We start from the raw sequence: 17,241 nt of genomic DNA, 5'->3' as shown, positions 1-17,241 counted from the left end.
GTAGTCTGGATCATTTTTATTGGAAAAGCCATGACAGCACAAAGGTATTTCACCAGCAAACAAAACAAGCTTTTCACTCTTAATAGCAGACAGGGTTGGGAGTAACTGAATTTATTTGTACTAATCAGTTGTTGCCAGGGGAAAAAAATACATTTTGACTGTTCAATGACATTCAAATTAGTCTTGAAAGGCTCCAGCTTGTTCCACCTGAGCAAGTCAGAGGCCACTATGATTACACACGATGGATGGATCCTTTCTTCTGATTTAAGGGGAAAGTAATCAGAGTTTGACAATTGACAGATTATTTAGAAAGTACCCAACCATGATTGCAGAGTTGTGAAACCGTTACAGACAAATTGAGACAATCTTTGATATACTATGACTTGTTTACTAAAAATGTAAGCAGACTTCTCTAATTGGGTACTATATACACATCACCATCCTCGACTGGAGCACATTTAAACAAAAAGGGCTGACAATTACCTCAAGCACAATAGAATATAACAGCCCATAAACGTGACTCATCTACACTGAACAAAAATAACCGCAACATGTAAAGTGTAGGTCCTATGTTTCATGAGCTGAAATAAAAGATCCCAGTAATGTTCCATTTGCACAAAAAGCTTCACACATTTTGTGCTTTGTTTACATCCCTGTTATGGAACGTTTATCTTTTACCAAGATAATCCATCTACCTGACAGGCGTGTCATATTAAAGAGCATGATCATAATACATTGTGTGGGCGAGTGGTTTTCTGATGTAAACAGTGCCCCATGATGCGGTTATGGTATGAGCAGGCATAAGCTATGGGCAATGAACATTGGCAATTTGAATGCACAATAATACCGCAACAAGATCCCGAGGCCCATTTTTTTGATGGTATCTGTATTGCTAGTCGTGAAATCCATAGAAATGTATTTATTTCTTAATATGAACTAACTCAGTAAAATTGTTGCATTTATATTTTTGTTCAGTATAAAACAAACAACCTCTACTGATCCCAGCTTGAATTGAGAAATGACTTGTTATCTGATGCCTGATTAGTCTGAATCACTGTCTCCATCGCTGTCTGCCTCCTTCACATCCACGCTGAACTTATACTCCTGATCACAGCCCATGTAGGCATCACTCATGAAGTACAGTGTGTAATTGTGAACGCCCAGCACTGGTGCAACAAAGTCCAGCTTTACCTGCAATGGGAGAAAAGGGCACAGAAAGTGAGGCCAAGCATTGCTGACACAGGGTATTCACCTTTAAGATTACTTTCGGGCTTTCAGACGCTAAATCAATTACATGCTAGCCTACATGTAGGCAACTGTCAAAATACGCAGATGCTTGCATGTATTGGCTCTTTAAGGTCCAGTTAGGGTTATAAACAGACCTTGGCCTTCTGCTGCAGGGTCAGCCTCTTTATGGAGATCAGGCTATTGGACTTGGGGTCTCCAATCACCACCCACCAGCCCTCCTCACGTTTCTGAAACAACAACACAGTCAAAGGTTAAATATGGTCATTGTTGAGTTTGTGCTTCTTGAATGAATCACTAGAGGAGTTTTGACAAACTGGAGGTGATGATCCATACCTGGGGGAAGAGTGGGGCAATAACGGGCCCAGTCACCTCTTCTTCTCTCTCCAACTGGACCAAAACCAGCACTGGACCTCCACTGTAAACGAAGATATCAGACACCTTCAGACACCTTCACTTACTCTGCTTCTCTCATTCTCAATGGTCTATAGATTCACTGAGCAGTCGTAGTAAGTAGCAAAGACCTTATAATTAACAACCTCCGAAGCAAACAAATATTTTCCTGTGGTACTGATCTCTCTATATTCAGTCAACCTATTTCCCCACAATTATTCCCCTCTACATCTAATACCCTCATTTAAATCACCTTTTGATGTTCTCCTTCTCTGCCACCTCGTAGGACAGTTCAATGTTAGGGTAGCGGTTACAGAAGCGAGCCACGTCAGCTATCTGGGTGTCTGAGAGCTGCAGCAGCCCACTACGATCCTCATCCTCCATCTCCATGATGTCAAAGATACTCTCCACACCCTTGAGAAATATGAGAGATCAGTTTCAAGATCCACATCAAAGCAAGATGGCCATGATCCCTTGTCTGGAAAATGGAAGTGTAACAAATGAATAGAGTAACAGGCAGTAGTAGATGTGTTACCTTGTCCATGCAGCGTTTGATGTGCTCAGAGGTGAAGTAGGGCAGCTGTTTGAGGTAGGAGTCCTTAGACCACATGGCCTGGGTGACCATCTGAGCTAGCTCCATAGCAGCCAGCGCAGGGCTCAGCCAGCCATTACTGGACAGCACATCTACACAGGCCTGGATCAGACGCACAGCCTGGACAGGACACACAACCATACACATAGATCTTAAAACACTAGCACACTTCAAATCTGACCCTCTACTTTCTGAACTCTTCAACACTAGGTCATACTAGAGTCTTCTGCTCTACAGAGTCGATTTACCACAGTGTAGACTGCACCAAAGCATCTATTCATTTCTCATTCACCTTGCTGAGGATCTCCTCTGTGTCTGACTGGAGCTCAGCGCTCAACTGCATCCTGGACAAGTGAGCCTGCAACAGCAGGTTGGTCTTCACATGGGGGTCGTTGAACTTGGGGTTGTTCAGTTTGTGGGGCACCTTCTGGGCCAGCTGAAAACACAACATATACAACTTGATTAATGACAATTTCATAGAATGCTTCCAGATTAGTATTTGTGAGCAATGAATTCACACTTCCATTACTTCCAGTTCTACATGGCTATTTGGGTGGGGTAAGTGCAAAAATGCATATTATGATTATTGACGTAAATTAGTGTGTTTACCTGTCTGAGCAGGTTGTCCTCATGGTGTCTGATGGGGATGTTCTTGTACTCAGCAGCATTGGAAATGATCTCAATCAATCCACGGATCTTGGTCTTGGCGTTCAGGGACATACTGAACAACTCTGATACAAACACAAAATATCAGTAACTCAAGTTATATACTGTATAATGTATGTATTCTATTTTAACATTTGCTTAGTCTATGGGGTGGTTCACAGCATAGGTGATGTGACTGATAAAGCCATATTTAGTGACAGTGGGATGTTGGTTGTGGTAGTTCTCACCGATAGTGGTGTAGTTGATATAGTAGTAGGCAGCAATCATGCCCAAGTTAAGAGGTGCCACGTCCATCTCATCCTCGATGCTGATGCACTTGGACTGCTCCAGGTCATGCAGGGTGTTCTCCACCAGCTCTGACAGGTGGTCGGACAGATGACGGTGAGACATGCCTGGAAGGGAGAGATGGAGAGCAGCACATTAACATAAGACTCCTAGACAAAAACACTACAGGTATGGAAAAACACTACATGTCTAGAATTTCAACAGTAGAGAGCAGTGCCAGTGCTGTAGGTGTGCCTGTCTCACCTTGCAGGTTGTAGTAGTTAGGGTTCTGGGTCATCCGGCGGTACAGGAAGGTCCAGGTTAGGTAGTCCACTGCGTCCTGTTTGTTCTCCACCGTCTTGGTGACGATCTCAGCATTGAAGTGGTCGTGCATGCAGTGGTCCAGGTGAGATTCCACCGGCAGGGGCTCATACAGGAACTTCTTGAAGAAATCCTAGATTTGAGAAAAATAGATTAGGTTCTAAAATTACAGAATGATGGAGTGAAAGAAAAAGTGACAGCGAAAATGGAGAGAAAAAGAGGATATTGCTGACGTACCTTTTTAGAACCCTGGCACATGATGACACAGCGTCCCTCATCGTCCTGCAGGGGCCGGTTGGCCTTGCCCACCATCTGGAGTACATCGTAGATAGGGTAGTCCACATAGCTGGGGACACAGAGGACATGGTCACTAACACACTTAAACTGAGGCAGGGGGGGTCTGAGTTATATAGACTAGGAAATGTAGTCATTACAACAACCAAAAATATATATAATAAATAAACAGTGTTACTTACGCATGTATTTTGCCATTGTAGTACTGAGTGTCCATGATAACAACCAGGTGAGCAGATATGTTTGTGCCCCAGCAGAGGGAGCGTGAAGCCACTACAACCTGGACTGCACCTGCAGACAGAGGACCAGACACAGTATGTCATTTAACAATCACCCGCTATACTTTCTCTAACTATGTACTATATCAGCAGGTCTAAGGGAGTGGCCAGTTGTACCCGAGTTGAAGAGCTGCTCCACGATCCTGCGTTCTGTAGTGGACAGGCCCTCGTGCAGGTAGCCCACCCCATTGGCCAGTGTCTCCTTCAGGGTGCCGTCTGTCACCTTCTCCAGGAAGGGAGCCAGGTCCTTCTCAGTGCAGTGCAGGAACCTACAGGGAGACAGGGACATCTGTTCCTGCTCTGAGACCTCATGTTATAACATCTACCAACATTGTATACATAAAGAGTTTAAACTCCTTGCACCACTCAGAAAGATTAAAGTGTGTAAAGGTTATGGGTCTGACCTCTGAGGGACCACATCAGCAGCACAGAAGGTGAGGATGTCGATGGCGGTGAGGCGGGTCTGTCGACGGGACGGGACGAACACCACAGCCGGTTTAGAGGGGGAGTGCTTCATGATGGCGTGGTACACTGGCTTGGCCATGGACAGCAAGCGAGTCTGGGTGTGACTCACATTGAAGCCCTGAGAGAGGAGAGAGGCATTACAATTAAGGTAAATTGAGCAGATATGATATTATCCAGCCAGATAATAATATATTTTATGGACAAAACCTTATGGGGGTTTTATTTGGATAAGGGCAGGTTGATGATGTAACAGGTTGAGAGGACATTACAGTCATGGTACAGACCTGGATGTGCAGCTCCAGAGGGACAGGCCTGACGTTGGGGTGGAAGTTAAAGGTTGCGGTGGTGCTGCATCCCAGCCAGTGGGCCACGTCTTTGGCGTTGGACAGGGAGGAGCTGAGGGCCACGATGCGGATGGGACGCTCAATCTGAGACGAGATGTACCTCATCCTGGAGCAGATCACCTCCAACACAGGCTTCAAGCAAGACGGTGAGTATGAATATCAATATATTTTACTTCACATGTCAAAAAAGCATTGTGTAGTTGCTATCAAAGCACTAGGCATGTGGATACATAGGTTTCATCAGTTTGGATCATGGCTTTACCCCGTTCTCTCCTCCAATGAGGTGAGTCTCGTCCACGATGAAGAGGCTGACGTTCTGGACGTTCTTCCTCTGCTTCCAGCGGCGCGACAGGATGTCCCATTTGTCCGGGGTGCTGACAATGATGTCACCCTTCCCCAGGAGCTTCAGGTCAGTGCTAGTCTCTCCTGTCAGCAACACCACCTTCTTATTCAGAGCATCCTGGAACTTCTGGTGCCAGTCAACAAACACCTGGACACACACGAGTGACGTTAAACGGGGTGGATGGAATGGGTAATATAAGTGCGAATAATCAGAAGTCAGACAAAAACAACATTATGTTAAAGTTGAAAACACTCCATCTTGATAGCCCTGTACCTGTTCAGCCAGAGCCTCCATGGGTGTGATGTAGACACAACGTCCCTCTGCGTTGTGCAGCAGCATCCTCAGGATGGCAAACTCGGCACAGATGGTCTTCCCACTGCCGGTGGGGGCTCCCACAAACACGTTGTCATCACTGTTGTACACAGCGTTAAACACTGGACAAACACAGAGAATACCACATGCTATTTTACTCACAATGTAAGCACCAAAGGTATGGAGGCATGGGCCTGATCGAAGTCATTGAATGGGCCAGTGAGAAACTGTTAGCTCAAATGGTGACACTTCAGAGTCTCAGAGTGTCTTACCCTGTGTCTGGATGGGGTTGAAGAAGGGAAACTTGTTCTGGTAAAGGGTCTCGAAGGCGGCATTACGCAGGGCAGTCACAGGCAGGGGCTGCAAGTCCAGCAGCTCAGTAGGAGGGGGATACTTCTCTGGCAAGATCAGGTGGCGGAAAGATACTGGCAGCTGGGTCTCACAGGCTGAGAGAGAAATATGTGCAGAGAGAGAGAGAAATATTTTCAATTGACATCCTCCAAAACTTTAGATTTGCTTACACAGTTTGAATCGACAAAGTTACTAATAAGAGCTAGCCAGAGGAGTGTCGCACTTACACAGCCAGCGGTCCGAGGCCACGCGGATGAAGTACTGTGGGGGTAGGGGCTCGAACACGGGCACGAAGAAGGTGACCAGGTGCTCGTCCTGGGCGTACTTGGCCTTAAGCAGGAAGTACTCGTGGTGTAGGATGACCTCACTGTCTACATCCTCCACCAGGATCCAGAAGGCCTCTGACGAGCCATGCACCTGTATGGGCCACAGAGAGGGTGTGTATGAATGTGTGGGTGTGTTACAGTAAGAAAAACCTAATTTAATCTGAGCCATGTAACAGCTTTCAACTAACAGCCTGAGGGTAGTATACAGATCCACTGACCTTATCATCCCACTGGAAGTCTGGTGTGATGGTGAGCTCCACCTTCAGTGTGGAGCGGGTGATGGGCTGCAGGTGAACAGCAAGGTCCAGTTTGGGGAACTGGTGCACGTACTTATGGATGGTCTTCCCCATCTTGGGCATGCGGATCAATTCACCTGAGGGACAGAAACACTTTCAATGACAACTTCAACAACCGGGGATGAATCAATGAGCATGTAGTGTTAGTGGGTCCAGATCGAGGTGGGGCATTTGGGGTGCAATGCAGAACAGACTTACCAATCTCATTGTGGTTGAGGTCATAGAGGCGCTCGAAGGGGAAGTTCTTCTTTTCAATCTTCTTGATGACTTCCTCTGGGAGCTTCCTGAACTGACGCAGAGGAGACATGGACTGCCACCTGTGTAGGAGAGGGAAATATTCAGACAGAGAAGACCAGAGGAACATCACATTTCATTCTAGCCTCGTCATGTACACTGAACAAAAATATAAACACAACATGTAAAGTGTTGGTCCCATGTTAAAATAAAATATCCCCAAAATGATCCATATGCACAAAAAGGTTATTTCTCTCAAATTTCGAGCACAAATGTGTTTAAATCCCTGTTAGTGCGCATTTCTCCTTTGCCAAGATAATCAATCCACCTGACAGGTGTCATATCAAAAAGCGGATTAAACAGCTTGATCAGTACGCAGATGCACCTTGTGCTGGGGACAATAAAAGGCCATTCTAAAATGTGCCGTTATGTCACAACACAATGCCACAGATGTCTCAAGTTGAGGGGAAATGCAATTGGCACGCTGAATGCAGGAATGTCCACCAGAGCTGTTACCAGATAATGTAATGTTAATTTCTCTACCATAAGCCACCTCCAATGTTGTTTTAGAGAATTTGGCAGTACGTTTAACCGGCCTCACAGCCGCACACGTGTAACCACGCCAGCCCAGGACCTCCACATTGGGCTTCTTCACCTGTGGGATTGTCTGAGACCAGCCACCTAGACAGCTGATGAAACTGGGGAGTATTTGTGTCTGTAATAAAACCCTTCTGTAGAGAAAAAGTAATTCTGATTGGCTGGGCCTGGCTCCCCAGTGGGTGTGCCTGGCTTCCAAGTGGATGGGCCTATGCCCTCCCAGGCCCACCCATGGCTGCGCCCCTGCCCAGTCATAAGAAATCCATAGATTAGGGCCTAATGAATTAATTTCAATTGACTGATTTCCTTATATGTACTGTAACTCAGTAAAATCGTTGAAATTGTTTTGCGTTTATATTTTTGTCCACTATAATTCACTAGGACTGGTGACTAAGGTGTTCATCAGTGAAAACTAGGAATAAACAGCAATGGTTAATTTACATCCTCTTGTCAATCATCTTGCAAAGGTTCATGGTCTTGTCTGTGAGCTGGGCCCATCCCCTGCTCAGGACGATCTCAAAGATGGCTCGCATCAGTCTTCCAGCACTCTGAGGAAGGATATAGTTAACAGTCAGATACTGGTAACATACTTAAAACATCTCTCTAATCAAACAAACAAATGGACATAGCCTTACCTGCGTCACATAGACCATGTCAGCCATCAGAGCAAAGCCCTCCAGTTTGAGCTGAGAGATGTAAGCCTGGAGCAGCACGTTGATCTGTAATAAGAACACACACCTCAGAACTGGCTCATAGCAACAGGGCTCTAGCAATACATACTGCAGTGGTGTTCCATATCATTGATCAGTGTAGTGTCAACATTGACACGTGTAGTAGTAGTATACCTTGGCGCTGGGCTCCTCAATGCTCTCCTTCACTGGAATGGGGACTCTCTCCAGCAGCTTTTGCAGTTCCAGCTTCTCTTCCTGAAATAAGACCCCACGTGAGCATTCATGTATCTGTAGCATTTTACTGTACAGTTTCTGGTTTGGTGTAGACCTGGGCCAAAAGCATTCAGTAACATTTCTGGCCTTCTGTTCTGCCTGCGGCTATGGAACCCTGACCTGTTCACCGGACGTGCTACCTGTCCCAGACCTGCTGTTTTCAACTCTCTAGAGACAGCAGGAGCGGTAGAGATACTCCTAATGATCGGCTATGAAAAACCAACTGATATTTACTCCTGAGGTATTGACTTGCTGCACCCTCGACAACTACAGTGGTTATTATTATTTATGAACATTTGAACATCTTGCCGATGTTCTGTTATAATCTCCACCCGGCACAGCCAGAAGAGGACTGGCCACCCCTCATAGCCTGGTTCCTCTCTAGGTTTCTTCCTAGGTTTTGGCCTTTCTAGGGAGTTTTTCCTAGCCTCCGTGCTTCTACACCTTCCTTTTTTTATTCTACTTTTATTTAACTAGGCACGTCAGTTAAGAACAAATTCTTATTTTCAATGACGGCCTAGGAACAGTGGTTTAACTGCCTGTTCAGGGGCAGAACGACAGGTTTGTACAGATTTGTACCTTATCGGCTCGGGGATTCGAACTTGCAACCTTACTAGTCCAACGCTCTAACCACTAGGCTACCCTGCCGCCCCATTGCTTGATGTTTGATGTTTTAGGCTGGGTTTCTGTACTGCACTTTGAGATATCAGCTGATGTAAGAAGGGCTTTATAAATACATTTGATTTGGTAATTACATATAGTATTCCAGAGTAGGGATGGGCATTTTAAATGATTTCACCTTGTTTTCCTGGCTATTCAGATGTCGAAATACATGTTTTAATTTTTTTTTAAATCAAAAAAACTTTTCAAACTTCAATGGAGACAGCCGGTGTGCTGCCCTCTGCTTGTTTCAGCAGAAGGGTGTGTTGGAGAGAAAGAAAGTAGCCAAAGTTGTTGCTGCCGTAGGTTATCTATCTTACCATCTGGTAGTGCCTGTCTTGGCTGCATCGAATCGTTGTAAAGAAGCTAGCTGGCTACAGGCCAGTTAAATACTCTAGCTAACTACCTGGCTAACTTAACTGGCTACTGTAGCTAGCTAGCTTCTTTACAACGATTCAATGCAACCAAGACAGGCACTATCAGATGGTATGATAGAAAAACGTGTTGCTGCCGATATCTATCGAGCTAACTTAGCACAGCTAACTAATTGAGTATTTTTTGCATGTGCTTCCTGTCCTTGTCTACAACAACTCCATTCATATGAAACAACAGCCTACCTCTTGGTTGATTGTTTTAGCCTACTCCTTCTCATTTAGCCAACTTAATTCTGCAATTGTAATTCCATTTTGTATTGATTAGATCTCCCTCTTCACTTGCTACACATGGAGCCTCTGACTGCAGCAGCACTTTGATTGACCGACAATAACAACAAGCTACACGTGTGAAACCAGTGTAGGCTGCTGGTGAATCTTTTTTATGTGGCGCACTCATACAAACTGTCATTAAACATTAAAAAAATATGTAATGGTTTATCCTTTTAGGCTATGTAACAATGTCACATAGATAATCGTTGTTCATTTTAGTCAAAGCCTTTTCATTGTTAAAGTAGGCCGATATTTATTCTCTCAAAAGTTACTCTCCCAAGTCAGTGAATAGTAACGTCCATTTGGATATTTGAATAACCGTGCCCATCCCTATTCTAGTGCTGCATACCTCTCTGACAGTGATGTTCCTGAACTCAGAGGAGAGGGAGAAGACACGGAAAAGCTCGATCTCACTGAGGGTGGGCTTTAGCAGCTGGTTGTACGTCTGGATGGAGTCATGGGTGATGTAGAAGTGGCTGGCGATGCGACCCAGATCCGTCACCTTCAGGAAAGGACGAGAAAAGTAATCCATTATGAATATCAATAGCACAATCTTTGTTTTCACCATCTTAGAATCTTGAAGAGTGACGGATCTGACCTCAATAGGTCAGTGTCATTGCATTGATCCCACTGGACAGAGTGCATGTGTAGAGCAGTGTGTACCTGGAAAGCGCCGGTCCGCTTGTCGTACTTGACCAGGCTGTTCTTGTCCAGCACATTGGCTGCAGTGTGGACCAGGTCCATCCTGCGGCGCTCCAGCAGGGGGTCCGAGCTGCGGTCGTCATGGGAGACTCCGTACAGGGTGGGGTTACGGAGCATGCGCACGTACAGGTAGGTGTAGCCCAGCCAGTTCACTGCGTCCTGAAGAGGAGACAACAAGGGAGGAGTGAAACCACTACAGCAGCAAGGGTTTGAATGTTAGCACTAATGGTTCTAGTTGACCAGTCTCTCCACAGGTAGTTTCAGTAGCAAACCACAGCATGTCTGTATTGTTATTAGTGGTGAGTTGTGAGGTGTTGTAAATCCAGTTTACGCTCACCTTAGCATTCTGCACGTTGCCCAGCACTATCTCAGCGTTGAGCATGTCTGGCAGCTTGGACACCATCTGGCTCTCGATGGGCAGCTGCTGGTTGAGCAGAGATAGGTAGTACTGCAGCTCCCCATGGGATGTGATCAGAATGCCCTCTCCCTTGGTGTCGTACTGAGGACGCCCAGCTCGACCAAGCATCTGAACACAGCACAGAACACAGGTGTCATTCAAACTCACAAAGCTAACAGAGTTTGAGCATTATTTAGCTCACAAAATACTCTGCTACAGTGAAGTCTAGCCCTGTGAATGTACCTCACTAGTCTAATCCAGCCAGTGCAGACTAACCTGTAGAATGTCCAGGGCTCCCAGCTCTGTCCATCTGCCTTTTTCTGGGCTGTACACCTGGGTGCCTTTGATGATGACAGTATGTGCAGGCAGATTCACACCCCAGGCCAATGTGGCTGTGGACACCAGCACCTGAAACAGACAGAGCCCTTTCAGTGAGACAGGTCCGGTGACATTGTAACAATAGCTCTGACTGTATTAAAGGAAAGAGGTTAGTAGAGACCAACCTGGATGTGGCGATCAGCAAAGAGATCTTCCACCAAGGTACGGTCCACTCTGGTCATACCAGCATGATGGATGGCGAAACCGTAGGGCAGCAAGTCCTTCAGCTCAAGGTTCTGGGGGATGAAAAAAATGTATATAATGTTCCTTTTTTTTAAGATGCAATATGCAGAAATCGCGTCGCCATTTCCTGCTTGCTAAAATTATAATAGTTCAATTAATTTCAGTTTGTGACAAATCTAAACCGCTGTGAAATATATTTTCAATAATCAAAAATATTGTATGTTCAGCTGTTTAAAGCTGGTGTTCAAAACCAAAGGTAAAAGATGTAAAAATGAAACTTAACGGGAAGCATAGAAATAGCGCACATAAACCAGATCTACCGCTGCTTAGACTTGCTTTCAATGAGAATGACAGATCTATAACTCACAATTCTATGTGAATTTGGTCGCCCAAAAAGTTACATATTGCAGCTTAAATAATCAGATTATTGTAAGATTTGTTTTTTTACTCACAGATTTGGGGACAGATGTGTGTAGAATTCTGGACATGGAGAGATTCTACAGGCTTTGTTAGCTAAAATTAATCCCCAGGTCAGATGAACTCACCTTGCACTGCTCTGCCTCAGTCCTGAGGACCTCAGTTGAGGCTGACCCCTCCCTCAGGAACAGCCCCAGGGTGTCTTTCTCCAGACACATGTCCCTGATAGCCCGGGCCGTCTTCCCCGTCTCCTTCCTGGAGTGGACAAACACCAGCACCTGACAAACACAAGTTAGCACAGGAATACCAGATTGTGTGGAACGTTCTGTCTGTTGATATTTCTCATCTGATAGACATTAGGATTTTCCAGATCTCATGTTTCTCATGTTTTGCAGAGTCAGATGATGGTTAAAGAACACTAGGCTGAGCAGGCCTCACCTGGTTCTTCCCAGCATGCTCCATGATCTTCTCATAGACAATTTCGTTCATGATCTGGAAGCGCTTGATAGCCTTCTTCTCAGTGATGCCCACATATGTCTGTTCCAGGGGCACTGGACGGAAACTGGACGACAGAAAAGAGTATCAGTCAAATGTGTGCTTCCAATCCAACCTCTCACAAAACCTGTTCATCTATAGTAGGATGATAAGTGAGAGCAAGTAGAGAGATTAACCCTCCTTCCGGAGCCCTGGCTGACCTGTTGTCAAAGTAGAATAGTCCCTTGGCGGGGTCTACCCGCAGGCAGGTGGCCACGTCCTCGTAGTTGGGCAGGGTGGCACTGAGACCCAGCAGACGCACATCCTCCTGGGTCAGCTCCACGTTGCGGATGGTCCTGGCCACCAGAGACTCCAGGACTGGCCCACGGTCATCATGCAGCAGATGGATCTCATCCTGACCACCAGACACACTCAGTTACATACAGCTCTTACACCCAATGTGTTTATAACTACAGTTTTAAAAAATCATGTCAAATAATAGAAATGCTTGGGAAATAGTAAGGGGATGTTTGATTAAAGGGTCTTGCATAAAGTCCATAACCATTTAAGTTTGAGAGAGTGTCTGTACTTACAATGATGATGAGGCGCACTAGCTGGGTGTAGGTGCGCTCGCCTCCTTTACGTGTGATGATGTCCCATTTCTCTGGGGTGCAGACGATGACCTGGGTGGCATTGATCTCCTCTTTACACAGCTGGTGGTCTCCTGTCAGCTCAGACACTGTGATGCCATAACTGGCCAGACGCTGAGAGGGAGGGAGACATGCAAAACACAATCACAGAATTCCTTATTATACAAACATAGCTCCCCTGGCAATTCAAGTGCATGACAGCATATAACACTGAGTTCTGACCCCATAAAAATAACAAGTCTCACCTTACTAAAGCTTCCCACCATCTCCTGTACCAGCGAGCGCATAGGAGCCACATAGATGATCTTGAAGTCGTCCAAGTTGATGGTTCCGTCCAGGTTGATGTGCTTGCCGATCTCTCTTAGCATAGCCATGAGGGCCACGTTGGTCTTACCTGCTCCCTGGAGGCCCCCAGTGGAATAGACAGAGGAAGAAAATACACTGGGATAAGTTATAAAACAAAACAGAGTTCAACAACGGCACTGGTGAATATATGCTACATGACAGAGTGCTGAGCAGAGAGCAGTGTATTATAGTTGACCGTGGGTTATTTACTAACCGTAGGAGCACACACCAGCAGGTTCTCATCGGTCTCCATAGCAGTCTTGAACAGCTTGCTCTGAATGCGGTTCAGGGTTTTGAACCCTTCGAAACCTGCCTGGGCATACTTGGGCAGCTTCTCAATGGTCACCAGCACCTATTAATACAGATGATCAATTGAGGCTTGAGGGAAGATTCTTGAAAATAAGACCATTCATTTGCTAGAAGCATCAGTACTCACTACATCAAAAAGATACATAGGCGCACACACACACCTCATCGTCAGCGAAGGGCTTGGGTTTGAGTGCAGGGACGTGCACCTCCTCGTAGCCTTTGCGCTGCTTGCGAAAGGAGCCATCGGGCAGCTGGCACCTCTTGTTGGCCATGAAGTGGCTTCCCTGGGTGAAGGCCAGGTCCTCCAGGTCCAGCAACTGTTTAGGGGTCATAGACTGAGAGGGGGGAATAAATGGTTGAAGTTAAGATTTATTTAGCATCAATGTATTCATATTGAATGTATATCATTGCTACGTGTGTAATGTTTAGTTTATGTGAAAATCGTCTGTGGATTACAGTGGCTATAGACAGGCTACAGTCATGTGTGCATTATTCATGGTCCTCCTCACCTCTCCATGGTCGATGTCCATAGACTCCAAGTCATTGTCCACACGAGACTTCCTTACTCTCTCCCTGCGAGATCGCTCTTCCTGAAGACATGAACACCAGCCGTTGTTTGAGACCAAGGGAACCAACATTAAATGCTTAGGTGATCATTTATCCTTCTATGTATTTCAGTCTGTTCCAATATGTCTACAGTACACAGCGTAGAAACAATGATTCATCCAGTGATTAATACAACAATTAAGATGGTTTCTTACCCTGATAATATCCTCCTTCTCAGTCTCCTGCAGCTGATAAAGAACTTTGGACAAGTCTGGATCTGTCTCCATCTTTCCTATGATCTTCTCCTTCTCTGCTTCGCTCTGAGCACTTGCCAACATGGTACAGTACTGGACTGTGAGGGAGCAGAGAAATTGATTATGAGTGACCTCTCAATTTTGGCAATGCATGATGTTATAGTCCCCATCTAAATGTTAACTTAATGTACATTAGATGTGGAAATGATAGGTACTCACTCATGCGACGATGCTGACGAAGGATTTTGATGAAGTCAAAGGTGTTGAATCCCAACAGTAAGACCAGCTGGTTCTCACATTCTCGGTCATCACTGGCCGTCTGTGGAATACAGAAACAGGAAGTCAGTCAGAGACCAAGGCAACCACATAGACAAAGGCAGAGATACTGAAACAAATAAGACACACAAACACATACCTTGAGGATCTCCAGAACCTCATCTGCTTTCTTCTGAGAGATTATGGCATCGTCATAGAAACGGCTGAGCTGACGTTGGAGCCAGAAGGCATCGATGTCACGAGGGTGCAGCTCCTTCTTCTTGGCTGTCATCACATCACCTGTCACGCCAAGCTACAGGATACATGTTTAATTAGTGCAAAGGTTAAAAGAGACATTGTAGTTTAGTATAAACACAGACGTGTGTGTTATGTGAATGAGGGGTCTTACGTTGGCTGTCAGAGTGCAGCCCAAGTCTGCTTCCTCTCCTTCACTCTCTTCATCTGAGCCATCATCTCGCACCTCCCCAAACTGGTCCTCATCACCCTCCTCCTCATCAGATTCAAACTGGACATTCACTCCGTATGTTTCGTCAATGTTGTCATCTGTGTGTTGAAACATTGGTTCATTTTAGTGCTTAATAGTAGCCAGAAATGAATGCATGATCCAGTTGAGTGAATATAATGTAAACATTCCTTCATCATTGTGTTTGTTTCCTTACCCATGTTCTGGAGCTCTTTGTCACCACCGTAGTCACTGATCTTCTTGCCCAGGTTGACCAACACGTGGTAGCGTGTGTCATCTGCAGGCCCTAGTAACTGCTCCACTTCACGCCGTCTCTCCTTGTCCCTCATTTTATCATTCTTCAGCACAGCCAGCACCTCATCAGCCGCTCCACACAGGATATCTCTCGGCTGCAGAGATACAGAAATACAGCACGGGCATATTCAAGTCATTGATTTGATTAGAACATTGTTTATTCCACCATTATACATGGCCTGCATAGTGTTCTTCATTCTTTTCAAACCAACGACCCCTTGAGACAGACACATAATTGCACAAGTGTCTTAACAGCTGTTTCTCTGACCTGATCTCCAAGCGCAGCTTGGATGAAGCTGAGAAGGACCTCATATGTCTCCCTGGTTTCCTTGGTCTTAGGCTTGTACACGATGCCCACCATCTCATCAATGCCCTCTGACAGGAGGGTGAAGCCCTTCATCTTGTTCATGTCGTGCCTGTCCTCATCTCTCTTCCTCCTTCTGCACAGTTCAAAAGACAAAGGTGGAGGGAATAGTCATACATGGGTTAGTCAGTCAAGAAGTGTTTGAGACACGCACTAGAAAAATACTTGAAGAGGCACTTGTACTTACTTTGCCCGTCTCTCCTCCAGCATTGAAGGTTTGGTCCTCTGGGACTTGTCACCCATCTTGGTTCCCACCAACTTCCCCACCAGGGACAGCACCTCTCCTGTGGGCTCATCACGCCTTGTGCGGTCAATGAGCGAACGGTCTGCTTGCAAGACCAAGTTGGAGTTCTAGTATTGGACAATAGACAAAGTTAAGAGGAAGGGTAAAGCAATGTAAACTTGCCTTCACCATGCTGGCTAGTTATACACTTACTGAAGCACAAAAACAACACACTTATTGAGAAATTCGTTTGCCAACATTGGACAAACTGGCTAGCTAACAGACTAACGTTACCTGGCGAACTTCTCGCTAACTACCTAGTTAGTAACCAGTAGAAATTACAATACTTTGTCCAGACATATTAGCATACCGGTAACACGTTAGATAACTAACGAACTACTGCAAACTACTTAGGCGCAAGAAAACAATACAGCATGAGTGAAAACATATCCAAGTGACGTTAGTTAGCTAACGTTAGCTTAGTTCAATTTCATACTTACCGCTTTGTACTCGTACTGCAAGCTACGTGCAGTAACATCCGCCATGATTGCTTGAATGAAAGTTTAAGCACTGTTGTGGTTCAAAAGTTACAATTTACAGTGTCCCTAGAAGAACGATGACAAGTTAATGTTAGCTAGCTGAACATTAGCTAGCGAGTTTCTAGAGCAGCTAGCTAAGATGGAGATGCTATACTAAGGTTGGCTAACGTTAGCTCCACAGCCAATGTTGATGTGCTTGGATCAAGAAATAGAAGTAAGCGAAAATCCTTTGTATCAATATATACACTCAGCGATATGTGATGTACTTGTTGTTAGTAAAAGCGTTAGCCATACGTTTCTGCAAACACGCTCGCTCCAACAACAAGCGGCGCTTCAGTTACTACTTCCGCTTCCGTCCGTGTCGTAGGTCAAATTCGAGATTATATTTTTTGTACAGTTACCTCTATCAATTCGACGAAGCAGTACCGCTCTGGCCAATTTAATTAAATATAGGGTTTCCTAGAATCTAAACTAATAGTGAGAGTATAGCATCCCCATCCATATGTTAGTGCTGGGTCAGGTGTCCCTGGTTCAAAACCCCCACTCAGACTGTTCCTCATCAACCACCACTGACTGTATTGTTAGCCTGGCTTGGTTTTGGTGACAATTATATAATGACAAGAGGTCATATAGGTTTGTGAATACTGCCCAACAAAGGCATAGCTAATAATTGGGCTGCTGTGCCATTCTTTAAAAAAAAACATAGTTAGGAAATTGCCAACAGTTGCTCCATTCCCTTTGTGTTTGTACATACTGCAATACACTGTAGCTGTAGTGTATAGCCTAATCGCTAATCTC

At 45.3% G+C, this 17,241-nt stretch overlaps 1 protein-coding gene across 1 annotated transcript; it reads right to left on the bottom strand.

The window, feature by feature from the left end:
- Window position 1: 1 nt before the first annotated feature.
- On the bottom strand, window positions 2-16,813 carry LOC135540983 (U5 small nuclear ribonucleoprotein 200 kDa helicase). The gene is made up of 44 exons (XM_064967138.1): window positions 16,405-16,813; window positions 15,869-16,032; window positions 15,586-15,757; window positions 15,220-15,412; window positions 14,949-15,103; window positions 14,700-14,852; window positions 14,504-14,603; window positions 14,246-14,382; window positions 13,994-14,074; window positions 13,646-13,819; window positions 13,390-13,527; window positions 13,076-13,231; window positions 12,774-12,944; window positions 12,402-12,595; window positions 12,145-12,268; window positions 11,835-11,984; window positions 11,232-11,342; window positions 11,005-11,136; window positions 10,669-10,857; window positions 10,293-10,490; window positions 9,979-10,131; window positions 8,167-8,247; window positions 7,957-8,040; window positions 7,763-7,869; window positions 6,689-6,807; window positions 6,413-6,567; window positions 6,096-6,285; window positions 5,790-5,963; window positions 5,479-5,639; window positions 5,125-5,352; window positions 4,803-4,994; window positions 4,458-4,636; window positions 4,171-4,322; window positions 3,958-4,066; window positions 3,719-3,827; window positions 3,425-3,614; window positions 3,124-3,288; window positions 2,840-2,961; window positions 2,523-2,666; window positions 2,174-2,350; window positions 1,892-2,052; window positions 1,582-1,663; window positions 1,383-1,475; window positions 2-1,191 (listed from the first exon to the last, which is right to left on the bottom strand). The coding sequence occupies exons 1-44, from the start codon at window positions 16,447-16,449 to the stop codon at window positions 1,042-1,044; spliced, it is 6,414 nt and encodes a 2,137-aa protein (XP_064823210.1). The 5' UTR covers window positions 16,450-16,813; the 3' UTR covers window positions 2-1,041.
- Between the last annotated feature and the right edge of the window lie 428 nt (window positions 16,814-17,241).

This window comes from Oncorhynchus masou, chromosome 1, assembly GCF_036934945.1.
Source record: "Oncorhynchus masou masou isolate Uvic2021 chromosome 1, UVic_Omas_1.1, whole genome shotgun sequence".
Lineage (NCBI taxonomy): Eukaryota > Metazoa > Chordata > Actinopteri > Salmoniformes > Salmonidae > Oncorhynchus > Oncorhynchus masou.
Note: the sequence above shows the minus strand (reverse complement) of the source record. Positions and strands in the feature narration are given on the sequence as shown.